The following is a 17528-nucleotide window of genomic DNA, read 5'->3' on the forward strand; positions in this document are numbered from 1 at the left end:
GTGCGTGTGTGTGAGTGTGTGTATTCACCCTCTGAAGCTAGGTCGCTCTCTCAACAGGGATATTTAGAAATTTTCTGTGAAAGCTCCAGGAAAGGACCAGCTTCTCCTCCAGGTGGCGTTAGCATCCCCCTAACGTCTCATACCCTGAGTGTCCTGATGTGATCATTGTTTGCACGGAAAGGGCTAAGCAGGGCAGTCGCTCAAGTCTACCTAGGAATAAAACAATCATCTGATTTAGTCACACTTAAGACTGCAGAATGTTGACACCAGAAGAAAAGGAAATGTGTGGGGAGTGGGGCTGGCCATGGTGGAAAGCAGGCTGTAAGAACAGATTTATGTTACTATGGTTTTTTTTGGTTTTTTTTTTTTTTTTTTTTTTTTTTTGCGGTACGCGGGCTTCTCACTGCTGTGGCCTCTCCCATTGCAGAGCACAGGCTCAGCGGCCCTGGCTCAGGGGCCTAGCTGCTCCGCGGCATCTAGGATTTTCCCAGACTGGGGCACGAACCCATGTCCCCTGCATCGGCAGGCGGACTCTCAACCACTGCACCACCAGGGAAGCCCCCTCAATGTTACTATGTTTTTATCAGTCCCAGCTGGGACTTTTCTTAGATCCTGTTTTCTGTATCCACTGGAAGAAAAAATTCTCATCTGATTGCCTTGCTGATCAAAACCATGTTGACCTGTTGCTGAGAGCCGTTTCCTCAGAGTAAACCAGTTAGTCCTGTAAGCTGTGAGTCTCATGATCTTGGGGCAAATCTCTGCAGGACCCAAAATTTACCCATATGATAGTGGGAAGGGCCAGAATGGAAACCCAAGAGAACTGAGTTATGGCCCTGATTTCTCCACTTACTATTGCAAGGCCTTAGGGAACCACGTCTCCCCTCCCAACCTCAGGGTTCCTATCCGTACAATGCCAGAACTGGACTGGATGATCCCATCACTTCCTTTCAGCTCCAACATTGCCCATTCAGTTTCTCAGCCTCAGACACATGCTGGGAGTCTGTTTCTACACTGGTGAGTTACCTACACTTCGGAATCCTGCCACCCAAAGCCCAGAGAACCAAATAATTCCCTGGAAAGTAATGGGGTTATCCAGTTTACAATTTTCCTAGTATGACAATTTAGCATAACTGTCATCCTAATGAACTGTCTTAAAGTATTAATACCAAATCGGAGGCAAGAGTTAAAGCGAAAAAAATTATTGAGGTAAAAATCTCACCTTACTAGGGGATGGAATTGGCCCTTTCTCTCAGCATTCTGGATAACCGCATTTTGCACCAAACCAAACATCATTATAAACATCATCACATTTTGCCATCTTTCAGAGTCCTGTTTTCAACATGATCATTATATTCTCCTGTTGAGAAATATTGATCACTAGGGTTTGATTTCTTTCCTTCTGTTTCCGTCCCTAAAGGTGGGGTGCAAACTAAGTGGCTGACCCCTTCTTTTTGCATATAAAAGCCCAGAAGACAAAGAACACTCTTAGGGCTCCCCTGGTGGCGCAGTGGTTGAGAGTCTGCCTGCCGATGCAGGGGACATGGGTTCGTGCCCCGGTCCGGGAAGATCCCACATGCCACGGAGCGGCTGGGACCGTGAGCCATGGCCGCTGAGCCTGCGTGTCCGGAGCCTGTGCTCTGCAACGGGAGAGGCCACGACAGTGAGAGGCCCACGTACCGCAAAAAAAAAAAAAAAAGAACACTCTTAATTCAAACTCATTTTACTTTTATCATTTGACTTGGGCAAGTCAGTCCCCCCAAGATGTTCGTTTGTTTCCTCATTCATTCAGCCACTGATTATTCAACTACTTAATGAACTACAATTTCCCAAGCAGTGTGCTGGGTGCCGAGGTTGGGAAGACGCAGAAGGAGGTGCAAAACTGTCGAGGAGCTCACAGGCCGGTGGTATTACTAACAGGGCAACAGGCTAAGTGGACATCACTGTCTTTCTAGCAGGACTGAATATTGATCCCAGGTAATCAGGGAAGACCTTCCCAAGGAAATGACTGTTAAGCTGAGATCTATAGACAAGCAGGAGTGAGGCCAACAGTGAGGGGACACGACCCCAGGAGGAGGGAAGCAGTAAGGCCACCATCTCAGCCTGGGTTTCTGCTCCTCAAGACCAAACCACATGCTTCTCTTTCCCCTCAGAGAACTCTGACCTGAAATTTCTACCCCGAAAAATGCCTGAAATACTGGCTCTTGGTTTTGAAGAGGAAGCTGTGTTTTCAGAGTTTGCTGCTTCAGTGATAAGCTGCTGAGTATCTAATTGCCGTGTTCAGTCTTGATAGACAGGAAACCACAGGCAGATTTTTCTCCATAGGTAATTTCTTTTGAACCATTTTAACATCAGATGAAGTTCTGATGTGGATTGGGTGGGACATCTGTAGGCTTTTGGGGTAGAGACCATGAAGGACTCTGGACATTTCCCTGAAGCCCATCTGCACTCTCACGGTAACGTGGCTTTTACAGACCACAGAACTCCCAGCCTGCTTTTAGCCCTGACTCTGAAGACAGCAGCTGAGTTCAGCCAGGAAGAGTCATTAGAGGGACCTGGTTTTCACTCTCTTCAGAAAGGCAAATGGATTTGAAACCTTCCAGAGAGCGTTGAGTGGATGAAGTAGGCAATTTGATCCATTAACTTTGACACATCATCCCCCCTTTCTCTGAAGTTCCAGAGGTAGACTAAGGTGGAAAAGATAAAGGTAGAGAGAAGTTTGTGGCTCACGCGGAATTGCAGCTCTGGAAGCGAGCATTTAAGTTGGCACAAGACACAGCCTGTGGTTACCCCATAGCCAACAACTGGCTGAAACTTTGCTAAACTAGTTGGACTCTTCTTTTACCAGGGATTGACTAGTTGTTTGGGGAGCCGTAAACATCTGAGGAACTGGAACCAATGAATGCAACAGTATTTTAAATATGTGAAGATAAGTGTATAATATTCTAAAAGTGTGAAGATAGATAGGAAGAGAAGAGCAAAAATCTGGATTTTTTTCTGACTTATTTCCTCGCTTTGAAAAAATAGAACTGGGATTTAAGTTTTATTAAACTTAATGCCACTTTTGCTATGCGTGGGCTGAGAGGTGTCCTTGTAAAAGTTCTTCATTGAGCTATGTCAGGATTTTCCCATCTTTTCTCCACCAAGAAGACCTTTCATTTCTCTGCCGGTGCAATTCATATGCATTAAGGTTTTTCTTTCCAAAGAAAATTGCATTTGTATTCCCCTTTTTTAATATTAGTTGGCACGTGTGCCATGACCCACCGTTGCTGCTGCTCTGCACAAGGAAACGAATGGTACCACTGTAAGGTGATTCGGTTCCAGCCCAGAGCAGAGACACTTGATGTTTTTGTTGGCATGACCCGCCTCATCTTGGCTTTTAGTGTATGTACTTATTTTTGCTTCGCCTAGGGTCTAAAAGGAGTTACAGTCCTAATCCCTTGGGTATTGATGGAACTTGAAAGCCCCTCACATCTCAAGGATCTCCAAACTGCTACTGTGAATTCCAGGTTATGAACCACTAGATTCCATTGTGTCTTTCCCACTTTATGGCTTTTATATCACCTTTAGTCCCTTAAAGGATCTCTTCGCACCTTGAGATGATAAGGGCTCTGTATACGTCTTACATGGTAGCCCCCACTCAGGAGTCCATGTCTTCAGAGTACTTAGATACAGGACTGTTCTTAAGTGATAAACTTAGAAACAAATATTTAGGAATAATGATAGCCAAGAAGAGCTACACTAATTAGATGAATCCAGTAGAAAAGTGTGTGGTAGAAAAGTTAGGATAAGAGGAAGTAGAGGCCACTGAGCAGTTTCTTCTTTTCCCAGTTTTGTCCTACCACTGTTACCCACCAGCGTTCTTGGCCTCCTTAATCAATAGAAATTGATCAGAGGCCAGACAAGAAATTCAGGCAAGGCTTTACTGGGGCCCCTGCTGCAGCAGCGGGGAGCGGGAACAAGTAACAGCTTCCCTTGCTCGCTCACTCCCGGGGGTGGGGGGATGGGGGCCCGTGAGCTCGTTCCTTATATGGGGTGAGGGTAGGGGTGTGTCCAGGGGTCGGGGCCGGGGGATAGCTTGGGTGGTTTGCCCACTCCTTAGGTGGTGTTGTGCGCAGGGGGCGTGGGCAGTACCCCGCTTTTGCTCCCAACCCCCTATTTTTGCTCCCTGCTCTTCAGAAGTGGCATGGGCTTTTTTTGGGTCTTTTTGTATCTTTTGTCCAGAACTTGCCTCAACTGCGGCAGGCGTGCAGTTATTTTTAGTCCCATATAGTTTCTTTGTATTTTGTTGCTGGAGGAGAGGTTTGTCCAGGTGCAAGCATTGCAGCACTGCAGCAAAGGGTCCGAAGTCCCAGCCGATCTCACCATCCCTGGGGAAAGGTTAAGAGAGGCTACATTCTTGAAGGTCAGTAAGGTGAGCTCCATTGAAGCCAAATCCGGGAAAGCATCAATCACTAAACTTTTAATTAGTAAATTGTATAGTAAAACCTATAGCCTTAAAGTACCAAATGGGAGCAATTTATCAGCAGCTCTTGATGTACTACGTATGTCGTAGTCCTAAACGAAAAGAGTTACTTCAGAACCTAAAAAAAGATAAAAGTTCGGTAACTCTTCTATTTCAGTTTTCTCCACGTTTCTGTTAAGTAAACAAAGACACACATATAAACATGCACACAAGTGCGTGTGCACGCACACCCCCACCCTCACACATACACTCATTTTCCCCGTGGCATTGACATTTCTGAAAAATCTACGTCTTTTCTTAAATTAATTTTTATTGGAATATAGTTGCTGTACAATGTTGTGTTTCTACCGTATAGCAAAATGAATCAGTTATACATATACATACATCCCCTCCTTTTTGGATTTCCTTTGAAAAATCTACATCTTTGGTATTCACAAGGAAGTCCTGATATATGTTCATTGATTTATTTCCTGAGCTGAAATTATCTGATTGCCAAGACAATCCATTGCCCGCTCAGGGGGGGTCACTTGGTCAAGTGGGTTAGTAACCACCTCTCCAGACACAGCCTGTGACATTTTGGCCCAGTCATTTCAGTGCTGTGAGTACTTTGATTCTCACCTGTCCCGTGGCCCTGTAAACAAGTGACTGATGTGTCAGCCTCTCAACCCTGCCCCTCTGCCTAGGCCCACCCCGTCCCTCTCACCCACTCCCCCCAACCCTGAGATGAGATCAGTGCTGGCGTTTACACATCTGTTCCACACATTACTATGGATGTGATATTTTAAAAGCTAAAATTCAATTTTGGCAACTTGCCTCAAACCATGCAACTTCAAAGAGGCCACATCTAACTGGATGTGCCAACTTCTGTTTCAGCCAGTTCTGCAGCAGTTTAGCGACGATTTTTTTTATTAAAAATGGCTCTAGCGTGTAATGACTAAAGTACAATCACGTTCCCAAACTGAGATGAGCATCTTTCTGAGGAATTCAAAGGATAAAGTCAGAGTTAAGGGATCCTGAATTAGCTGATAGAGGACTGGTCAAACAGAGCCAGACAAGCTTCTGGAAGGACAGAATCAGTGTCAGACACCACTTGTCCTGGGCTAACCTGGCTCTGAGGTCCTTGGACCAGACCTTGGGGACAGAATCTGGAATGCTAGAAATTCCCTCTGTGTGCTCTGAGTCCCCTTATTTTGAGAGCTCGGCCCAGTCACCTGGAATTGTGGCTAGCCCGGAAGTTCAGCCACAACTGACCATTTGCCCACCCCTCATCCAAAGAGAACCGAGCCAGTGTGTCTGCGTCCAAAGCCAGTAGCCACTAGTAGGATGAACTGAAGCAAAGAGCAAGGCATTTAACGTCAGGGAAAGTACACTGGGAAAGGAGCCGAGCGCATCTGGGACCTAAACCCCCAAATAAATAAACTGCTTTCATGATCCACCTTATCAATATTAGTCAAAAGGTCAAGAGTAAAGTTGTGGGATTCAGATCAATAGCAAACCAATAAATGCTTATTGTGGGATCTGCCAGAACTCAGGGTACCTCCCCTGTCATTGTTTTGTTCTCTTAATCATAAACAGTTTGAAATTTCAGACCACACGGTGACAAAGGCCAATGAAAGGAGTTTATACATCCTTTATTCCCTATCCAATGCAGCACCCAGACTATATTTGCAAACTTCCAGTGCTGACTCAAAGCAGGAAGCGGTGATTATCCAAATAGCCTGGGCCCCAGACATATTGTTTGCTCACAGTTGAGCATCGGGAACCAGGCTACAGAGGGGTGCTGGAATCCTGCAGCAGGCTGGCTGGAAATGTCTGGACCATTATTTCAGCAAACAGAGTGGACATTCTGACCCTTGTTATTTCATTTCCTGGAGCAGAAGCTATGAGCTTATTGTGAAAATTATTTAAACCTCTTCCTGTAGTTGTATTCCCTAGACCTCCTCCCACAGTGAGATCTCAAAAAATATTCTGTTGCTTTGTTTGGAAGATAGATTATGATGGCATAAATATCTAAAAAAGAAAAGAGAAAGTAAGTAGTATCCCTAAACTAAAAAACCCATCAGGCATATCATTTGAATGTGATATCTCGTTTTCTCTCAGTACAGACAGGAACAGTTGTGACCATCTTGGCTAACACCTCTTGCTTATGAAGAATGGCCTAATGCACTAGCACCTCCATATTTATAAGAAGGAAACATTGTGTGTGATGGGTTCTGGGGAGCCCTGTGTGGATATTTTCCCAGGGCCCACCCCCAGCTCGGTGTTTGCCCAAAGACCCCTTAAAACCTTTTACCAGAAAAACATTACATGCACATCCCAGGAAATCTCTGCTCCCCGATCCCTAGATTTGAGGGAAAAAAATAATTGGGCCACTTTCAAACACAGCAAGCATCCTTTCTGAGACCCTGAATGCCAGTCATTGTGGACTAGATCACCTCGAACCTTTCCCAAGTGAGCTTTCATAAAAAGAGCACAAAAATAATTTTTTAAAAAAAGGAGGAGCCTTCTCTTCTGGGGGTTGGTTGGGGGTTTAATAAACAGTAGAGAAAATAGAGCTCTAATGTGTGCACTTGGGGGCCCTTATTCAGGCTTAGCTTTTGTTCCTGGCGATTTTTCTCAAGTCGGCCTATAGTTGTAGGACACAGGAAGTGGGTTAGGGACTGAAAGATAAAAATCCCTGCCTTTTCCACAACCCAAACCCTGCAGGCGACAAGCTTGAAATGGAGCCACAGAGGCCTCCAAAGGAGGCACGGGCAGATGGTGCCGTAGAGATGATGGAAGGATGCTCCAGAGTGAGTTGAGGAAGCCGCTGGCTCTACCTGCTTCTGACTGCAGACTCCAGCCTGAGACTGGGAGCAGGCAGAGTCTTGGGAGAGGATAAGCCATCTCGGCCTGAAAGATGGAGGCTGTTATGAGGCTCTGGGCCTGTTGGACGGGGCCTCTTCTCTGGGTCTTTCCCAAGCAGCAACAAGCTGGCCTGCAATGCAGGATCTCAGTCACAACTACCTATAGCTAAATCTCAAAACTGCCATGTCCATCTCCCAGAGAAGCTAAAAGATGAGGCCCTTTCGCTGATGGCTTTAACCTTATGCTTTATGCTGGTTCGTGGGAAACACTCAAGTGGATGTTAACGCAGGCGCTGGTCCCAGAAAAGGCTGTAAGTTAGTGCTTTCCCATCTGTGACCTCTGGTACCCTAGCAGTCAACACCAAGAGGTAGTAGTAGGGAGGCATTTTCTGGATTCCAGAAACCTGAGTGAAACCTCCTGTTGACACAGACCATAGGCTGCCTCTGCAGGCTCTCGCTCTCGGCTGGAATTCTCTTTTGGAGTTTGTGGTAATGCCTTTTATCCCCTGCTGGTCCAAAACTAGGCATTTGATTGAATAATAGGAAAACAAACTACTCTTATGTAATACATTCAATTTGGTAAGCAGAGTCTTCCTAAATTTGAAGTCCATTTGGGGGAGAACAGGAAAAACGTAACAGGACTTTTGGTAGCAAGAGATGGAAAACAATGCCCGAGGAAGAGTCTTCCATAGCCATTGAACTTTTCATTCATGCATGCATGCATTCATTCATTCCAAAAGTACTTGTTAAGAACCTACCAAATTTGCCAGTTGCTGGAGATTTAGTTATGGGTAAAACACATTGCCTGACCCTCCAGGAGATCAGAGCCTAGAGGAACAGACAAATACACCAGAAGGCAGTTACAAGACATCACAGTAACTGCTGTGCTAAGGATACGTGCAGACTCAGAATAGGCTTCCTGGAGAAAGAGATGTCTGAATTGGTTTTTAAAGAAGCAGTAGGGCATGCAGCCTAGCTGCCACACGTTCAGATGCATGAAATGTAATAGACTAACTGTTTAATAGGTCATGCTGTGGTAGGTGCCTTGGCTCCAACACAAGGTCAGATGTCGTTTGCACTGGGTCTGGTTCTGTACAGTAGTATACTCAGGGTGTGGACAAACTGGAGAGGATTGTGCCCTATGTGGAAACCATGTCACCTGTGAAGTGACTGGGAAAATTGAAGGCATTAGCCCGTGGAAGAAAACTCTGGAGGGGGGGAAATAGATCTTATTCAGAGATCAGAAACAGATCCGCTGCGTGAGAGTTGTGAACAACATCAGGGAAGAACTTCAGAGCATTGTTTCCCAAGTGGTATTCCATGGACTGTGTAGAGGAGAGCTGAGCAAAAACTGTTTTATGGTTATAAAAGCTTGGAAGGTGCAGAGTTTAAAAGTCTTACTTACGTAGAACTTATCAGTGCTTTTATTTCAGTAACGTGTACCGTGAGACTCCGATAGGAGGATATAAGAATTTTTTCGTTCAGCAAACGGGTACTGAGTGCTTACTTAGTGCCAGGCCCTGGCATAAGCACTCCAAACAAAAAGAGACAAAATCCCTTCTCTCTCAGAGAGTAGTGAGAACGGATGGCAGTAAACAAACAGTGGATCCACATTTCCTAAATCGACTGGTCCACAGAACCATTTTGTAAAGAAACATCCCTTCCTTCTTGTGTTCCTTGGAACGAAATTTTTGGGAAAGAGTTAATTAAGGGGATCTAGTGATGAAAGAGAGTGATGATATCCCCAGATTCCGGCACTGAAACTATGCAAGCTGAGTTACAGTGTCTACAGGGATGCTTTAGAGGGTGTTTTGATATTGGAATATGTGATCCAAAAGAGCTAAAGTGTTTTTGACTCAACAAAACTGGATGTTTCTAGAGAGTACACTTTCAGCCTGAAATCTTACTAGGAATAATTTATTTGCTGACCCAAACTGATTAAGGAATACAAAGGGTATTGCTATCCATGAAGCAATAGGACCTGTAAAAAAAAAAAAAAAAAAAAGTAGGTTGTTAGTGTGTACATAAATTAAAAAAAAAAAAAAGATTCCCAAAGGAAAGTCTTCTGGTCATAAACCAAATGATGAGCTTAAGAGGATTTATGATTTCCCCCACCCATTCAAATGCAGTTTACAAACGGATATGTGGATGGTAATTTTCACCAGAACCCCCAGGCTCACAGGCAAGACCTTCTGATCAGAAACTTGGGTTCAGAAGGGACTATGGTTTTCATTTGGGCTTTGATCTGTGTTAAGCACCTGTGAGTAAGGAAGTAATTGAAATGCCTGAGGGGGCATGGATCTCAGTTAGGATGAATCACCAGGCTGCAGTGTCTTTTTGTGAAGAGACTCAGACGTGAGAGGCCCCCTCAGCTGCAAACTTTGATTTTTCCCAACATTGCTGCTCTCATCTGACCTCCTAAATGTCTGAAAATGCCAGCTAAAGAAATGAATATACACATTGAGTATTGTATATTAAGTATTGTATTTAAATTGTTCATAAGATATATATGATACATATTTGAATATATGTTTCAATGTGTAATTGAATTGAATTATAATTACATTCATAATCATTGATATTCAGTTATTCTCAGTCATTTCCCATTTCATCCATTCTCTTGCCAGTTGCTTAAGCTGTTTATGTGGAAGAACAATCTCGACATTTTGGGAGGTCAGTTTCAGACTGGAATCATATTTGAAAGCCTGTGCTACTTTTTAACATGACTCTGATCTCCCTCACACTAGTCCTGTAAGTCTTAAAGGGAGAAAACCATATTCTATTGAAAATAGCCTGTTGCATCATAGACTCTAAACAGGCAGATAAGATGTGTTACACGTTTGCCAAATACTGCTTACAAGTGAATCACTGTGGGGATATCAGCTTACGGATCTTTAGTGTTAGCATTATCTTACTGGAGGCCAGCACATGGTGAAGTCATCTCAGTGGCCATGACCAGTGGAGACGGAGTATCACAAATAATCTCAAATTAAGTATCCCCCAAAGCCATTCATACTTTTCAGGGGTGCACTGGGGGTAAATGAAAGCAGATGGTTTCTCTTCCTGATTCCAACCTGCTTGACTTACTGAGTTGATGCTGGTCTTCCCTTGAGCATGTATGTCCTGAAGGTGTGAGGTAGGCTGAGAGAGATTGCTTGTCAAACAGCAGGTATAATTGTCATATGTAATTGACAAATGATCAGAAAAGGAATGGCTGAGCATGGACTACCTGCATTAAAATACTAGGGATATAATTGCAAGGAGTAAAAGTAATTGCTTGGGCAAGAGAAGCATTCTTCATCTCAGCATCATTGACATTTTGACGCAAGGACTCCTTCCCAGCTCTTAACTGTAACCTGGTGGCAATGAGGAAAGAAAGAGAGGTGCTTCCAAGTTTATCTCTCACTTGAAGCAGCCCCACAGACAGTCAATAAGGGGCAGGGGAGCTCTGAAGTAGGAAGTTTTACTGGTCTCTGCCTTACAAAAGTGGTCAATGGCACAGGCACTCAGGACGCAACATCTATTCCTGGTTTTCCAAAGGTCTCCCTACAGACTGCAGTCAATCCCTGATAACATTTTCACCAGCCCCCATCAATATGAGAAAAATGGGGACCTTCATTAAGTTAAATGCATTCAGTGTAAAGAACAGTCCTTTGTTTTGAGCTTATGTCATTCTTGTTGTAAAAAAACGTGCCCTTTCTTTTATGAAATGGTGGTCATATAGAGGGTTGTAGCCGTGGCAATCACTGCAGCTACTGCTATAATTTATATAAGCAGTCCAAAAATATTTTTGAAACTCCCCTTCTCTGTGAAATCCAGAGGTCTAAAAGCCATTGAAGGCATGAGGGACTGGTAGAGTGGAAGGCTCAATTTAGTTCAAAGAAGGAAAACTGTAGGAAAATAAAAATTACAAAGAGAGAGAGAAATTCCTAACTGGATCTGTGTAGATGGTGAGCTGATTTCCTCTCCTTTCCTGTCAAATCCCAGCTCTAAGCATTTTCCAGGAGAGCATTTTCGCATCTCTAAGCCAGAATGTATGTCCAGACGAGGGCAGCTTGAGTGTCTTTTCCACCTCCTCTCCAAGGTAGAAGACTAAATTTTGTCATTTTCCAAACTATGTGGAGAGAATTTCTGCCCAAGAAACCAATAGGAGATCCACAGAGGGTGGGCTCCAGTCTCTTTCACCTTCTGAGACGCTGTTCTAACATCATTTAATCCCAGGGCTCAAGCCTTCTGGCCGTACATGGACCCTGCTGTTCAGTTTGCTGGAACATTGGTCCCTGTTTCCCTTTCTCTGCTCCAGCTCTTCTCTTCACCTCTCATCCTGCCATACCTCCCCCTAGCATCTATCTTCTTCTCTGTGGTAGCCTCCTTCATACTCAGAGCTGAAATTAACTTCAGTGCCCTAAGAGCATATACTTTACTTTTGCATGTTGGCACATGCAACTCCATCCTTTATCCTGGGGCTGGAGAAGAAGGTTTCCGTAAATTCTACCAGTGATGAAGCCCTGCTCAAGAAATCTTTAGAGACTTCGAATTTAGGTTACGTTGAATATCTCCATGAAGCTTAAAAGGAAGAGTCCAACAGGAGGAATACTTATGGAATGGGCTAGAGGCTCCATGAGAGCAAAGCCCCCGACTCTGGCTCTGGGATCAGAGGATCTGACCTGGCTGCAGAAAAGCTGATGGCTCGTGAGCGTGATTCTCTGAGGCTCACAGGTACATGAAGGGTTCAGGCAGAAGGACCTCCACGATGTTCTGTCAGCTCTCACAGGCTGCCATTTGATGATTACACCAGCTTATCTCAGTCTAGCCTATGGTCTAACATTGGCCAAGGTGAGAGGCTGGCAGAGGGATGAAGATGCAGTGAGAGTGTACAGAAGCAGAGTTTTCTCTTCCCCTTTCCAGATGTACAGCATCCTCTACCTCTCCCCAAGGAAATCTTTTGAGGGAGGAGATGAGCATCATTGTCGTTATATCTCTCCAGCTCCAACTCCCATGTTTTTGGTTGTCTTAAAAGAAGACATATAAAGACATAAAGAAGACATGTAAAGATATAAAGAAGTTGTCTTAAATTGGAGCTGTGAGTGAGCATTGCATTTGGCTAGATCCAGCCAGTTGATCTTGTCACCTGCAGCTAAATTGCCAGGAGACAGAGTCCTCCCTGCCAAATCTGGTGTGTCTTCATCAGCCAGAGCTGTTTCTGCATCCATGTGGCCACACCCAATGACCAACCACGGGGGCTGTGCCTTTCCCCAGCCCCTGCTGTTTAACCTGTGAAATGGTGAGAGGCTGAAACTGCTTTTGCATTTTTTTGCCTAAAGGAAATTAAACACATATATCTATGTGAAGATATAGATATATAATGGTCTGTGGGGGGAAAAACGTTCGTCTAGTGTAAAAATCTAACAATCGTTGTCAAGTTTAAGGAGCAGATCCTGGCTCATTTGGCTGTCCGTGGGGAATGCTAAAAAAGGAAATGCAAGCCATTGGTCCCCAAGCCTCTCCACCACCATTAAAGGAAAGACCACATGGAAATGTGGAGTCTACCTGGTTGGAGAGGATCATTTCCATGGACTTTTCAGATCTGTTTTCCTTTCTGCTATTTGTATTGGTTTTCTTTCTCTCATGCCAGGGTTGTGCCTGGTTAGAGAAAGGGTCTTTTAACACGTCCAGGCCGACCACTCTCCAAATACCTGAACCAAGGGAATTCAGTGCACCTACACAGAGGAAAGAGAAATATCCCTCTTGATGTGCTATTTTTGCCAGGTTGTGTTTCTCTGAACCAAATGCTAACTTATCAACTTCTGTAGGTTTCACTGAATACAACTGCATGGATTGCTGTTACTGTTTGCAATGCAACCTAATCTGAACACATTGCATTTCTTTTTAATCCAAAGGGGACTAGCAGGTTTATTGTGTTTGCATGTGCTTTCCCCCTAGACTCTGGCTGCCCTAACAAGAAATTCAATAAATCTACTTCCAAACCATCTTGCACAAGCTTTGCATGTCCAGTCTGGGCCTGAGGAAATTAACAAGAGAATAGAACATACCATCGACTTGCGGAGTGGCGATAAATTGAGAAGAGAGCATATCAAGCCATTCTCACTGATGTTTAAAGACTCCAGCCTGGAGCACAAGGTAGACCTGGGTCTCCACAGTGGCTCTTTTTTCTGGAATAAATTGTCGTAAATGTTCATGGGACTGGAGAGAGCCCAGGGGCTGTGGTTTTGGTTGGTGTGTTTGTTGCTTCTTTGGTTGGTTTGGTACTGTTTTTTTCTCTTTGAAAATCATGAGTAGACTGAAGGCCATGTAAGGAGATGCTGGTTAGATAAAGAGAGCCTCAGCTTTGCTTTTTAAGGAAAAGATGACGGAAAGAACAAAGGAGTACCTTCCACTTGGAGATTATTAACCCAAATGTCATTGGCACCCACGTGCCTTTGATTGTAGGTGAATCTGCCACACTTGTAGCATAATATATGAGGGCACCTGATAACCTAATGCAAGCATTAATGATAAACACTGTCTTTCTTAGATTGGAGACACCTGTTTTCCCATTTTCCCAGTCTTCCACTGCTCAGACCCCCTGATGTAAGGCACAGTAGGTGGGTTGTGGATTCAGAGTTGGGTTCGAATTCCACCTCTGCCACTTCCTTGCTAGGTGACCGTCAGTAAGTGAAGGATTGTGTGAGCACGAAGTCCTCTCTGTACAATGAGGATGATGGACGTGCCTCCCTCTTAGGTTATGACGAAAGGCTCCAGGCAATACGTTGATCAGATCAGCCGTTCAAAAGTAGCCCGCATTACCATACTGCTGATGACTTTTTCCATGCCCCGTCTCCCAGCCCAGCTCCAAACTGCAGAGTGTAGTGGGGAGGTGGTGCTGTCCCTGCTTAACTGGGCTGCTCTTTTGCGCGGATGGAGGCTGACAGACCTTCTTTGACTGAGCACAGGAGGTGCTTGGCATCTGCAGGAGCTTCCGGCAAGAACAGCAGGGAATTTGCAAGCAAATTTCAGAAGTTTGATTCTATACTGTGCAAAGCTCCAGCGAACAATTTTTTGTGAGTCTAATCAGCTGCCTGGGAGATTCTGCTTTCCTAGGCTTGGAGAATTCACACTTCTGTGCACATGCATTATTCCCAGCGAATCTCTTTGATAAACTCCCTGAAGGTTGCAAACTCCAAAGTACTATCTTCACCTGTGATTGACCATTTGAAATGTATCATGTCTATGTACTAACAAAACAAAAGGAAAAGAAACATTTTGCCTGTTCAACAGTCCCCCTCAAATAGCAGGTGGACTTTTCTTGTTAGTAATATAACTAAGGGCTTATCGTCCAAATTAAATGCATTTTCTTTCCTGCTTGCTACATAGAAGGAGCTAGGAAGAGCAGGGCGGTCTTGCAAAGAATCTTCTCAATGAGCCTGTGTAAATACCTGTGTCCAGAGCTATACAAAACCTTTTTATTCATTCTTGCTAAGGAGGTACTTGCTTCACTAATGACCTGACCCTTGCAGACTAGAGATAATTTCTAATGTGTTTTATTCAGTAGTGTCTGGCCCGCACCTGCAGGCACCTGGTGTTGGAGGGGGGATGGGGAGGCACAGCGTATCTGAGGTTGATTTCTGTGACCAGCTTCTAGGAGAAGCAGAGGGCAGCATCCTGGATGGACATGCAGGGATATGGCCACTAGTCCAGCTTTGCATCACCTAGCGTGTGCTCTGCGTCGTGTAGGTGACGGGAGTGAAGGCAAGTGGGCACATCAGCTAATGTTCACTCCCCTCGTGTCACAGAGACGGCCCTCGTGACTCTTGCTCTGAGACCCTCTCCAGGGGCTGCGTTACTGCTGAGCAGAGCGTATCAAGAGTCATAGTCAGTGGGTATTTACCAAATACCAGGCACTATTCTAAGCTGTTTGCGCATACTGACTAACAGTGACAGTATGAATTAGATGTTATTAGGAGGCTCATCTTATATTTGCTGAAATGGAGACATGGAGAGATGATTAGGTAGCCTACCCAAACTCGAACTGTCAGTAGAAGGGCTGCGATCGGAGCCCACTGTGACCCCAAAGCCAGTGCCCTTGTCTGTTCACGACACTGCCCCTCCCAGGAGCCCTGGGGACTTGCTCTCCCAGGCCCTTGTCCGCAGAAGACAATCCTATGCTAGCTTCATCCTCTTCTCCTTGAACTTTGGATGAAGTGGGAGGCACAGGACAGGGGTTTGGGAGAGAGATCAAGTAAGAAAGGGTCCTAGAAACCTTACTAAAATAACAGGGTCTTCAAATCCATAGGACTCCAGAGTTAGCGAACAGCATCAGTGTGAATCTGCTCTGTGCCTGGTGTTTCTGTATATCGGTCTACTGCATCCTCAGGGAAACAGTACTATCTTGCTTCCAGAAGAGAAAACTGAGCCTCCTAGAGGTTAAGGAGAGGTCATAGCTCTCAGAACCTGGATGCCTATTTCATAGACTCTGAGGTACCATCAACTGTGAGGTGCTTGATTTTTCTATGCAGCACTAAGAAAAACCACCCAATGAGCTGTGCTTACAAGGTAAAAATGAACAGAAAAAAACCCACCCAGCAGACAGAGTCAGTGAGGAAATTCACATGCCTCTATCTGGGTATTGGTTAGATTAAAAAAAAAAAAAAAAGAACTCTCCAAGAAGTTGAATCCAAAATGAAATCCCTGAGTTCACACACTCAATGTGATCTTAAAAAAAAAAAAAAAAGTCAGGCAGAGAATTTAAAATGGTTCTGGATTCATACTGCCCCCTGGTGACCAGCAGGAGCAATCACAAACCTCCCTGGAAGTCCTCATGTTTCAAGACTCCTTTGACAGTTAAGATACTTTCTGATTTCAGAGATGTTAAAAGGTGGGGTAAATATTATGCATCTTAGACTTGTTGAAATATTTACAGTATTTGTGACTCCAGTCTTTTCTCTTCCCACTGCCCTACCCTGCTTCTTGGGAGCAAGTTTGAACCATAAAAGTATGTTTTCTGAAAGGAAAAATGGAAATGGAAAGAATGATTTTACCTTGGAAATTCTGTAGGGAAGAAATTTTTTGAAAATTTCTTTTCAAACAGAAAAGAAATTCTGTTTAAACAATATACAGGTATAGGAACACGGGAAACTGTTCTCCACTCCACCTTTATTCGTGAATTGGAGAACACAAAAAACTCTTTTGAAATGTCATCCAGACACTTCCTGGTTACATTAGTTTATAAAAATAAGTATATCTAGCAAGTGTTATGAGAAATGGGACTTTTATTTGTCTCCTGGTGTTGCATAAATACTTGTTGAATGAATGAAGACTCAGGTTAAGGAGAACCCTTGAGGAGATTACCTCGCAGCTGGTCTCAGGATATTTTTTTGTGAATTCTAAGAACCAAAAGACATGGGTTGGGTTTTTGTTTGTTTGTTTTAACATCTTTATTGGAGTATAATTGCTTTACAATAGTGTATTAGTTTCTGCTTTATAACAAAGTGAATCAGTTATACATATACATATGTTCCCATATCTCTTCCCTCTTGCGTCTCCCTCCCCCCCACCCTCCCTATCCCACCCCTTTAGGTGGTCACAAAGCACTGAGCTGGTCTCCCTGTGCTATGTGGCTGCTTCCCACCAGCTATTTATTTTACGTTTGGTAGTGTATATATGTCCATGCCACTCTCTCACTTTGTCACAGCTTACCCTCTCCCCTCCCCATGTCCTCAAGTCAATGCTCTAGTAGGTCTGTGTCTTTATTCCCATCTTACCCCTAGGTTCTTCATGACCCTTTTTTTTTTTTCCCTTAGATTCCATATATATATGTTAGCATACGGTATTTGCTTTTCTCTTTCTGACTTACTTCACTCTGTATGACAGACTCTAGGTCCATCCACCTCACTACAAATAACTCAATTTCGTTTCTTTTTATGGCTGAGTGATATTCCATTGTATATATGTGCCACATCTTCTTTATTCATTCATCCGATGATGGACACTTAGGTTGCTTCCATGTCCTGGCAATTGTAAATAGAGCTGCAATGAGCATTTTGATCTGACTCTTGGCAGTGGAGTTTCAGGAGAGACGATTGTCAGGTTTGCTCACTCCCTGCCGTGTCATTTCATGGTGGTTCACCCACATACACACAGAGGAATCCTTAGAGTTAAGCTTCAGGAAAGTGTGCTCGTGCCTCATTTGTCTCAGCCAAGTTTGAGCAGCACATTTTCCT

General features: G+C 44.2%; 1 protein-coding gene across 3 annotated transcripts in view; it reads left to right on the forward strand.

Moving 5' to 3' along the window:
- ADCY8 (adenylate cyclase 8) overlaps positions 1 to 17528 on the forward strand; it is a gene marked incomplete at both ends in the record, with an annotated part of 217211 nt that overhangs the window by 113223 nt on the left and 86460 nt on the right. For 2 of the 3 annotated variants that reach the window (XM_082674757.1, XM_082674758.1), the window contains one exon: positions 13252 to 13449. The exons of the other annotated variant lie outside the window; for it this stretch is intronic. In XM_082674757.1, the coding sequence (XP_082530883.1) occupies positions 13252 to 13449 (198 nt within the window). The remainder of the gene's footprint in view (positions 1 to 13251; positions 13450 to 17528) is intronic. 3 annotated transcript variants of the gene reach the window in all.

Source organism: Grampus griseus (assembly GCF_964374135.1).
Source record: "Grampus griseus genome assembly, chromosome: 17".
NCBI classification, from domain to species: Eukaryota; Metazoa; Chordata; class Mammalia; order Artiodactyla; family Delphinidae; genus Grampus; species Grampus griseus.